This window comes from Mytilus edulis, chromosome 3, assembly GCF_963676685.1.
Source record: "Mytilus edulis chromosome 3, xbMytEdul2.2, whole genome shotgun sequence".
Lineage (NCBI taxonomy): Eukaryota > Metazoa > Mollusca > Bivalvia > Mytilida > Mytilidae > Mytilus > Mytilus edulis.
Window position 1 is genome coordinate 87,230,854 of NC_092346.1, and position 12,162 is coordinate 87,243,015.

Below are 12,162 nucleotides of genomic sequence, written 5' to 3' on the forward strand. Positions count from 1 at the left end.
TTACCATATTTTCCTTAATAGAATGTTTCTTGTCGTAATGACGCTATTAAACCAAGAGTTCCTAGTGGTGAAGTTGAAATCATCCATTCTTATGTTTTACGGATGCCATCATGAGTCGTCTGACCGTTATCGAATATCCGTTTCACAGATGATAGCGAATATGTTCCTTATATCGTTGCTATAATTTTGTCCCCTTTTTCCGAATGTAACCTTGCGAATTAGACTGGTGTCACATGTGAAGCAGGATCTGCTTACAATTCTTGAGCACCTGAGACATACCTGGGTAGGTTTTTTTTTGTGGTGTTCGTGTTGCTCAGTCTTAAGTTTTCTGTGTTGTGTTTTGTGTTCTATTGTTTATCTGTTGGTCTTTTTTTCTTTTGTAGCCATTGAGTTGTCAGTTTATTTTCGAGTTTGAATATCTCCCTGGGATGTTTGCTTCTCTCTTTATTTGAATACTGCTGAATGTTTCAATTAAATTTGACCGTTTATGTAAAAGAGAAGAACTGGAAGAATTTTGGAATATTTTACGCCTCTCATCTGCCTTCTAGATGGGATTTTCGGATGTTGTTTATTCTTTTGTTCCGCAGATATTTTTCTGATACTTCTCAAAAATGTGAGCGAAAAACCCGACAGCCGAGTCTTTATTTTTAGGTAAAACACCTTGGTAATGTTTATCCAAAATGTAATATCAGGATGAATTGCCCACATCAAAATTGTCTCAATTTAAAAACTTCATGTCGGATAAATGCTTATCTGTAATTATGTTAACATAATGTGGTCGCGCGTATTCTCATCCTTTTGATTTTTCAAATGCAGGTTTTGTTTCAGCTTCTGAATTGACTTGCTCATATTTTTGACAGTTATAGATGCGTCGTGAAAATACTTTTCTCGATATCGTGCCTATCAAGATCATTACAAACCGGTGGACCTTCGCGCATGCAAAATTCGCAATTTCATTTTGTTTGTCCTGGTCTCATGTGACTGTCCGCACCGATCTTTAGTTTTATAAATCTTTACTCCGAAGACTTAAGTTGATTGCACTATCAAACTCCACACGTGAACTTCATTCTCAATTTCATCAATGAACAAATATAATGGAGATTTGTAAACAGTTTTCCGTAACTCACACTTATTGCTTCAATTGGGTCTCTACAAGATTCGAAGAAGCATTTTGGTTCCATTACATGTACACCCCCTTTATCTGTTGTTTATCAACTAGCCCGAGCATACATCACAATTTTTAATTCCATCTGCTCCATGTTATTACCTTTATTTCCTTCGTGCTGAAGATAGTTATCCATTTCAAATATTTTCTCTACTCAGGTTTGAATCAGGGACTGAATGTCAAATATATTTCAATCAGGCTTGTCTTTCTTAGACTTTATAAAAAATACATCATGTAAGGAAAAAATGGAATTAATGGTTAACTTATATGATTTAACGGAATTTGCACGTTCATCTTAATGTATATAAATTTTGTTTATAAATATTAATCCCTAATTTCGAATGACAACAGAAATATGTCCTCCAAGAATGTGAACGTGAGTTGTAAAGTTCATTACGAGATCAAACGTAAATAGTGTCTATAATAAATTAACCTTGAGAAAACCTTCTGAAGTATGACGAGGTTTCTTAAATAAATATAAATTTGCTATGTTGTAAATAAACGTTATCAATAAAAAAAAATTATATACATTATATAAAGAGTTATATAATCACGGAGTTAATAGTCTTTGAGTAGATATAGTGACCACTAGTTTGACAAAAGCATAACCAGGATGGTAATTCCGTACGTCATGAGTTACTGAATATAACTGCATCAGTTTTATCAATACAGGGGAATCCGTGATTATCAAGTTTTATTTTTACATACTAGACATTTTCTATTGTGCAAATATTTCAGGAATATCGTACAGTATAGACAACAATAATGTATGTTTTAAGGAGCGTTTGTAGGTGTGGTTTACACAGTCAGGGATTAATTAAACAAATAACAATGGGGAAACCTTTTTGGATAACCAATATGTACTCAGCTTCGTCAATACAGGTAATGGATGAACATAACTTATACCTTGATTTGCTTGGTTATATACTCTTTTTCATAAATATTTAGCATGAAACTCTCGCAGCCTAACTTTTTCTTCTCTTCCTGAATACATATACAAAACAAAAGATGCACACTGTATTATGTTTGGAACAGAACCTTTTGATCTCTGTTTTTCATGCTCTCTCTATATATATACCAAAATCAAAAATGCATTCTGTATTTATTTATTTGGAACTTGAACGTCGGAGCACCTGTTTTTGGTTGATATTATATTGGATATTCGCGTTTTAAAATTTTAATATGTATATGGCCTGTGAAGATAGTTCATACATCTTATCAATAAACTCATCATACGTGTACTAAAATTGTGTACGTCAGACGAGCGTTTTGTCTACAAAAGACTCATCAGTGACGCAAAAAAAAAAAGTTTATAAGGCCAACCTGTTCCATGGGTAGAAAATCCGCAGTATTTCGAGAGAGAAAAAAAAGATAAGGTTTTGAAAACAGATAATATGTAATTATGACCTTATCAATGATAATTCATGTAAACACCGAAGTCAAGGTACAATAACATGTGCACTTTAATTATATTTCGAACAACAATGAATCCTTATGTTTATTAATTTATTACAATGAAACACATACAATATTTTGCTGCAACAGAGCATTAAGCCTCAAAGACATAGTAACCTTGGTACGTGACCAACAATCAATACGTCCATAATGTTTTGCTTGTTAACTTTAAAGAAATTCCTATATTACTACGCAGTATCGGATGAATGGACTTTAATAAAAAAAAAAATAATATCAAATTAAATAAATAAATTTACTTAATTTTAAATTTTGATTACCTTAAGGGTGACAGTCACACTACACAGTAATCACAATTTAGGGCTCTAAAATGCATGTACATTGATCACAACATTTTCAACAAACTAAAACTGAACAACCAAGTACATTTTTCATTCCTTGGCAAAGTGTTATAAAACATTGTTTCATCTACAGCAAAATAGCAAGGATGGATTGAAAGAAGTAGGAGTAAAGGTCAAAATGACAATAACCACGAAGCAAACCCAGTAAAAACATCTAGAACCAATGATCTGGTCTTAACTATCATTACGTACATACATGATGAATAAAAAATTCTAACAAACACCGGAGTAACTGTGTAAAAAAAGTCTATTCAGCATATACAAAAATGAAAAGTCTAAGTACATGTTACCAACATACCAAATAAATACAAATTCAAAGAAGAAGTTCTGTAAAGTTGATCGTCACTCTACCTACATAAGGCTTCGAATTTAACATCCCCTTTTAAAAAAAACTCCGACGGAGCTGTGTGGTTATACATCCCATACGACCAAATCCCTTTACTGATTGATGGGATAAGTCTAGGAAAACAGGATTTCTAAAACAAATAAAACAAAAACTGTTGGTCAGCTTATTACTTACATATGCAAGTCCTGCTGTGTTCCGAGATCAGTAATGTATCAATATACATACAATCACATATTTATATTAGCATCATAGTGCTTTTCGTGAAATATTAAAAGATCGTAATCTCTTAAAAGGGTAAGTTAGTTCTGGAATCGGAAGGTCATAAATTATATAAAAAAAACCAATTTGGATTAAAACATTTTCGATTGTGAAGAAATTGCTATCCTCTTATAGCTTCAACCACGTTGGTGCGAGGAAATGAAAGTTCGTATTTTGTCAAGTGATAAGAGCAAACTTCCATTTACTTCCACATTGTGTTGATATAGAAAATAGTATCTATCCTTTTTTTTATTTTTTGAAGGGAGTATATGTCCAAGTAAGGAATTTAGGTACAAAGGACGAAGTTGACGAAAACGTGAAGAAATTTAGATCTGGAAATTATGAAACAATTCCAGACCCTCAACGTTTGCAGCACTTCAAGTACGTATCTGCAAATTTTAAACTAGAAAAAAATACTAAAATCTAAAAGTAAACTATAAGAATAGTGCAACAAGCCAGAAGACTTTCAAAATGAATAAGAAGCTTCCACTTATTTAGAGTGTACGATTTTGATGAAAACCATCCAAACATACTGGATAGGTGTCGTGATATGTGAAAATGTTGGAAGTTTTTATCAATAATGTTACTCAACTCTCAGACTGGAAAAACAAATATTAAAATCGTGAAAATTGAATCTTAGTTACTGCGACATATTCCAGCCATGTGTTACAATTTCCGAGAAAAGTATCACAGCAAAGTTTAATTTGTGTACATTTTGATAACTATAGAATTTTCAATGAATCAAGTCCTATAACTCTGGATGACAAATTTTCAAAATCGAAATGGAGAATTCTTCAATCAATCCTAATGTAGTATTGACGAGTATTGGTGACAGCAAATTTGAGTCATCGTTAGAAGTATTGATATTCAGACGGACGGATGGACAACGGGTTTCCATATAATAACATCTAAGCGATGTTTAAATAAATTGTGTGGCAACTTGCGCATTAATAAAGTAAGATGCATATAAATATCATACAGATATTCACACAAAGGACTGAGAAGTCAAAATACATGAATTAAATGTGTTTCTAATCAATCAATAGTTAAGTTTTTCATTACATAGGAAAAGCCAAGAAAATATTCCAGCAACATCCAAAGATGAAACTCCTCCAATTGGAGCCAATGCATTACCTCATCCAATATGGTAAGATAATAAGATTGATATGCTGTACTAAAAGACAGGTACATTAATATTTAATATATCAGTGTATGTAAAGTGTACTTTATTAAAAAAAAATCGTTAAAAATCAAAAGTGAACATCAATTATCTGGAAATAATTTGCTAAATTTTAAATAAGAAATTTATGGTATTATAATATATATTATATATATAAAAAAAATAACTGTTAAAGTAAATTGCCGGTAAAAAAAAATAGTACTACGAAAAATTACAATCTCCCATGAATGCAATTCGTGGATGCTTATCTTGCCAAACGAAACCCGTAACAGATTGTAATAGTTGTCTCATTGACAAGTATATCACATTTCCTTATTTAATATTAACAGTCACTGTGTTTTACAACTGGTTATTAATCTCTTGAGTTAACTAATGAGTTTTTTTTCATATTCTAAGTATGCAACCATATACATGTATAAATGCGTGCGTCACAAGCAAAAGCTACAAACGCAAAGTAGAAATTTGTACTCTAAAATAAGTTGAAGAAACATTCGGACCGAAAAATTGTCATATCATTCGAATACTTATTATTTTTAATTCCTAAAAGGTCTGAGGAAGAAGTCCATAATGTTGAAGTCACACATAAACCTCCAGAGGGTAAAGTTGACAAGGTTAGTATTCAACTGACTATAATTTAGGATTGATCAGTATTACAAAATTTTCGATCTCTGTAAGTTCCAAAGAAAAAGACTGCAGACCAAAATATAGTAGTAGTTAGCATTATAAAAAAACCAGGTGTGGAATGCTAATATTAATTTGTTCTCTGTTGACTAGTTGTCTCATTGACAATCATATCACATTTCAATTTTTATAGATAATTTCTACCTTCCAACATTTGCTTATGTAAAAAAAAACACAGACTCCAAAACTCTTTTTATAGTACATTAACCCAAGATCGAAACATAATTCATATAAATGAGTACACAGACCTCTTCGTTTTTTCTCTCCATTTTTGGTGGGGTTTGCGTGGCTCAGTCTTTAGTATTTAATGTTGTACTGTTGTTTGTCTTTTGGAAGTTTTTGCTTTTTGTTCATGACATTGTCTGTTTGTTTTCGACTGATGAGTATGAGTGTCCCGTCCCTTTTGTATCTTTCGCCTCTCTTTTCGCTTTATCATGCCAAGAAATTGCCTCCGTTTAAATTCTGCAAACACCCCATAGAGCAAATTACATGGATGATTAATATTGACCATTCGGTCTAATATGGCCGTGTTCTAAGCGACACGTACATGAAGGTCATAAATTGATTTTTTGAATGAAATCAAATCTTTAGCTACTAATGACTGCCGTAGGAGGTCGACCGGAATTTTTAGCGAGGATTTCTTGGCATGAGCACAATGCAAAATGTCCATCGCCATTCTCGCTACGTCTTTAAAGAACCAGCTCAGTCTAGAATGTCAAAAAATCATAACTGCAAGAGCATTAAAGAAAATCGTTTTTTTTTGTAGATGGCCTATTATACTGTAAAACTAATGAGGGGATCTTTTGATATACTTAGTGGTTTCAACAGAGGGGAAAGAAATGAACGCAAATGGGTCCTGTAAGTGTTCTTAACTGTTAAAACTTAAAATACACAAGTATTTGCTAAATAAAAGAGCGTTTGATTGTTGCTTGTTTGGTATTTATTTCATGCAATTTTCAACTAGAAACCAGTTACAATTATAACACAAATGAGAAGAACTGCATTGTAGACTTACCGAAATGAAGAGCGGGATATAAGGGGGGAAATGGGATATTGCTGAAAAAAGGGAGTATTTTGGATAGTGGCGAAAATTGAGCCTTAAAAGATGCCCCTTTACCTCCCTTAATAGTGATTGAAAGGGTTCTCTGAGTTAAACAAAAGAGAGCGTTGCATTCACCATGTCTTTGTACAAGAGGCATCATATTTAACGAACGTGGCTGCGTATTTATACATCCCAAACAACCAAACGGACGCCTCACTTTGGCAAGGATTATATTGATGTAAAAAATAAGTTACATTGGATTGTTGCTTTGTATGTATAATTATCTTGCGAACTAAACATATTAAACTGGCTCTTTTTAATAGTTTAAAAATGAAGTGATAAGTCCAGTTTTCGTGCCGTTTTAATTCAATCGGCATGATTGTGGGAAGATAAATTAGACCGTAGGAATATCATACGGACTTTATCATTACAGAACATGGTATATTTCTTTATGGTTTGTATGGGTATCTGCCTCAATGCATACACATCACTGTCAAACTATTTCCTTATACGTATACCAACGTATAAGGGCGATTATTAAAATTTATTTTGATAGCATTGCCTTGAAAATGTATATCAGAATATTTTGATCGTTACAGACGGATATGTTTCTTAGAAACAGTTGCTGGTGTCCCGGGTATGGTGGCTGCCATGTTAAGACATTTAAGTTCTTTAAGACGCATGCAAAGAGATTATGGTTGGATCCACACACTTCTAGGTAAATAATATACATTCATTTACGGTTGTCGTAAGGAGGGTCGATAGTTTTGTTAGCAGTAGCACAGCATTTCCTTATTATGTATAACTGATTAACTAGACAAACTTTATAGTTAATGTGTCAGTCTCGTAAAATTCCATAAGTTTATAATTTGTGTTGCTCAAGAATGCATTTAGGTTGAAACATGTAAGCGTTTGTTTTAATGTCCATAATGTCCATAATGAGTACCAACCCATCACTTCATGCAATTAATTCTTAGTGTAATTTTTCCGTGATTGTACAGTTTTCATATGCTCGTTTGACATTATAACTAGGGTACATTATATTGTATGAGCGAATAGTTGGGTAGGAAAGTGTTGGGTGTAGAATTCGATTCTTCCAAATGGTCCATATTGATTGTTATTCAAATGTACATCCTTTATTTATTCAGAAGAAGCAGAGAATGAAAGAATGCACCTTATGACAGCATTACAGCTACGTAAACCAACAAAGATATTCAGATTGGGCGTGGTTGTATCACAGGGTAAATATACTGGTTTCAGTGTTAATCCAGAAGCAATTGCAAGAAAAAACAAACAACAACAACAATAAAAAGGCATTTGAAAAATAAAAATTGCCCGGTCAAACTATTTCATGCTCAAAATGAATCTCTGTACCATGTTTCTAGTTTCTACTTGTTGTACATCTATAGTTTTTAGAATGAAGTTTAAAGTTGTACTTAAAAATATATTACTTTCATGTATCAAATTTGAAGTTTGTCGACTTTTATCTAAAAAAAAATAAGTTGCATAAACAGATTGTCAAAAAAAAAACCCAACCCAAACATATGTTGTATACTTGTCTACCTTTACTTTATTTGTACCAAATGTAAAAAAAAAATCTGTATGCAATTTATAAGCTTTAGAATTATTGCATTTAAATTACAGGTGCTTTCGTAACCATGTTTAGTTTAGCTTATTTGATTAGTCCTAGATTTTGCCACAGATTTGTTGGGTACTTAGAAGAAGAAGCAGTAATTACATACACTAAATGTGTGCAGGTAAAATTTGTATATATTTTTTCATCTGAAATAAAAATCGTGGATATCCTCTAACCTCATCTTGATGCAAATACCTTCATATTTTCCTCTGATAAGTTTGGTTTCATCAGTGTTATGAAATATTATAAGAATCAATTGATATTAAACATCTATCTATAAAGAATACTTAATAAAAGGGACATCATTATTTATAGATTGTAAAGACGTGCAAAAAATTTTTTGTGTGTGTATATTGTAAAACATCGTTACGCAGTCTTCATTCTTCCAGGATATACATAATGGTTCCATGGAACATTGGAAGACACAACCTGCTCCAGAATCTGCTATCACTTACTGGAAATTACCGGTAAGAACTTTTACACACTGTACATAATGTCTACCCGTAAAAACGTGTTTTTTTGCTAGAATTCCTAATTGTAACAGCAAATAATGGCAATGTTGTTCAGTAGTAAACCGCTGTTCGAAAGTCATAAATCGATTAAGAGAAAACAAATCGTCGCTGTTATACAAAAACCTCGTATCTCAATTTTTTGCGGAAATCTTTTTATTGATTATTTAGAATTAAATATGTATGTTCCACTGTATGCGAAAATATCTGATCTTCTAACCAATCATTAACCTGAATTCTGACATGTGACGAAAAAGTGTAGTCGGATTGGTGAGACATTTTGTTGTTCGAAAATATCGTATCTCAAAAGAAAAACCCACGGTACGGCAGCTGACATCATAACAGCTACAGTTTACTGAATCAATTTTAGGTTCTCAAAGTTAATAAAGCTTAGAAATAATGTGAAAAGCTTTCAAAATACAATACTGAGGTGCAGACATTTTTGCTCGTCTTGGTAATTTATTGGTTAGAAGATCAGATATTTTCGCATACAGTGGAACATACACATTTAATTCTAAATAATCGATAAAAAGATTTCAGTTTTTACTGCCTGGTGTAAAATAATCAAAACCTTAGATACGAGGTTTTTGTATAACAGCGACGAAATCCGGATTACAAACTAAAACCGAGAGAAACACCTCGAAACATAAATAAAATGTAACACAAACAGAAAAGAACTATAAAATAACAACTTCCATTTTCCAGTAAGCTGTATCATTTCTCGAGTCAGATTGAACAATGTGCAATACGATTTGTTGTCATCTGTGGGAATGTCTCATTCACCCCCTCTCCCCCCCCCCGGGAGGCAACAAATCAGAGGCGTTCGTGTATAACATGTTCTTAATCTTCGAATATTTTTTTATAAGTATCTTATCATATTCCAAGGCCACATTGCAGATTCTAAACTGATTTGTTGCCCTTTGTCATTTCCTTAACGTATATTTGATTTTTTTCTGCCAAGACTTCAACCTTCAACAATCAAACAATCAACACCACGATAAGTTATTGAAACGTCATAGAAATGTGTTTATTATTACTTATGCATCTTTACTATTGTTTTATTCTGTTTTAGGATGACGCCAAGATGTTAGATGTGATCCTTGCCATTCGTGCAGATGAGGCTCACCACAGGGTGGTCAATCACACTCTAGCTTCATTAAAGGAAGATGACTACAATCCATATAAACCAGGAGAATGATAGCTAATACTATAGTCGTGTTAAGTTAACCAATCAAATATCCAGACATGTTAGCTATCGCCATCTATCATATTAAGGAAATAAAATGGTTTGAAAAAAGAGACTTGCCTGCCGATATGGCTAGTGATGGACAGCTTGAAAGCAGCATACATTTTTTTTCAAATAGATATCATTTATTTTTCAGATGTTTTGATGGCTCTTTTGTGAAATATACTCTGTCTTTTATCTTTAATAATCTATGGAATCAAATGCTTACAACTGTATAGTACTCCAACGTTAGATGTATCATATAGTGTTTTATAAATTATATCGATGTATTAAGTGTTTTATAATCCACGTTATGTTTTTCATTGTTAAAAACTTGTTGTGTCTGTTGTATTTGATTTTAAATTTAAACAACAGTTTCGATTAAAGCCACAGTACGGGGAAACTCAATTTTCAAATCCTGTCATTTCAATTGACACAATATTGTTTAAAACATGTTAACTTTGTTGTTTTGCATTTTTTGTTTTATGAAGTTGTTAAAAATAAACTAATAAGAAAAGATGCTTTATTGAGTCATGTATCAAAATATTATTTGTATAGATGTCCATCCTTGTCTTATATACCGGTATAATGTAGATGATTGGAGTTTGATGTTGTCGCTTTTTCTCTGACTGATGATTTTCTTATTGTCCCTTCGGTATCTTCTGTCATTGTTTTAGTATGGTTAACCATAACCAAATCATATTGGAAGAGGATACACATTAGTTCATTTTAGTTTCAGGTGTCTTTTACCAATGTAGAGAGAAAACGGCAGATAGCAAAAAGCATATTGCACGGTTATTTTTAGAATATCTAAAAACCGATATACTTTGTGACGTCATGTAATGAATTTCATGATATTGTTAAAAGTTTTGTATATATATTTTTTTGATCTATGACCGATTATTTGAAGAAAAAAAGCTTGAAATACATAAAATGTGAAAAAAAGTAAATGAAATAATAACTAATACGTTGTTATTGTCTGGGAGACAATAGGATATCTATAAAATTCCAACACAATCAAATGACGATTTTCATACAAATATGGTCGGAAATTAATAATATAACAGTTATAGCCTATTTATGAGGTCAATACAGGATATATCGACCCAAAGAAGTATATCGACCTCGGACTTCGTCCTCAGTCCATATACTTCTTTCAGGTCAATATATCCTTGTATCGACCTCATACAAAGACTATAAATAAGTGTATAATATTATCACAAATTGAGATATTCATTCACATATTGATATTGTTTCTGAAATATATTTTATCTATAAATTTTTTTATAGATGTTTATATAACACAAAGAACTCGATTTGCAGTTTCTTGAAAAGACACTCTGTCGCAAATAATCATTATTTTTCAATTCCGTAGTCGTTTATTGCAATAATATTTATAATGCCAAACATCTGCATTAATCTTTTAACACGATGGTATATAAGGGTGTATAACAATGTGGTTAGAAATTTTTACGGATGCCATCACAATTTGCTGTTTTGGTTCCAAATGGTGAAATTGAAATCAATCCCTTCAAAAATTTAACGGACACAATCACGAGTTGGTTAACCGTTTACAGATGACGACGGCTTTATTTCCATCGTCGTAACCACAATCCCATCCTCCATTACCACGAATGTGATTTACTGAATTGGACATGTGATCGGGTTTGATATAACATGATCATCTTGACGACTGTCACATGTGGAGCAAGATCTACTTACCATTCCAGAGATCGCCCCTGTTTTTTTTTATAGGGGTTCGTGTTGCGAAGTCTTTAGTTCTCTGTGTTCTGATTTGTATACTCTTGGTTATCTTTTTCTTTTTTGAGCAATGTCAGTTTATTTTCAACATATGAGTTCAATTTGGAAGGCTTGCCACGTATTAATTCAAACAACAAAAGTGGGAGACTTTTACTACAATGTGTAGATAAATCAATGTATTATTTATTGCACTATAAATATTAGCATAATGACAAGATCTCAAATTGTGGCTATTTTGACAGTTCTTTTGCTGGGTTGAACTGACTTGCAAGACGTCTTCAGCCATGAAAGACAAAATGCAAATATACAAACATAATGATAGATTTCGGATAGACTAATGACTAATGAATCCCATTTCAAGGGTGTTGTTTGGTCGATTTATAATACTTTTGATTTTCGGATTCAAGGACCAAAAAAGGGATCTTATCAAACATTCACCTTTGACTATAAAAAAAAGTGACGAGTAAAAATCTGCCTATCAAAAACGTAGATGCCAAGACAGTAAAATTAATGTTTGTCCATTTACAAAAACCCTTTGCAGAAAA

At 32.3% G+C, this 12,162-nt stretch overlaps 1 protein-coding gene across 1 annotated transcript; it reads left to right on the top strand.

Annotated features, from left to right (window-relative positions):
* Nucleotides 1-1,371: 1,371 nt before the first annotated feature.
* LOC139517686 (uncharacterized) lies at nt 1,372-10,373 on the top strand. Its single transcript, XM_071308982.1, has 10 exons — nt 1,372-2,047; nt 3,846-3,964; nt 4,650-4,730; nt 5,311-5,374; nt 6,211-6,302; nt 7,086-7,204; nt 7,635-7,727; nt 8,131-8,243; nt 8,512-8,589; nt 9,704-10,373. The coding sequence occupies exons 1-10, from the start codon at nt 1,931-1,933 to the stop codon at nt 9,827-9,829; spliced, it is 1,002 nt and encodes a 333-aa protein (XP_071165083.1). The 5' UTR covers nt 1,372-1,930; the 3' UTR covers nt 9,830-10,373.
* Nucleotides 10,374-12,162: the final 1,789 nt, after the last annotated feature.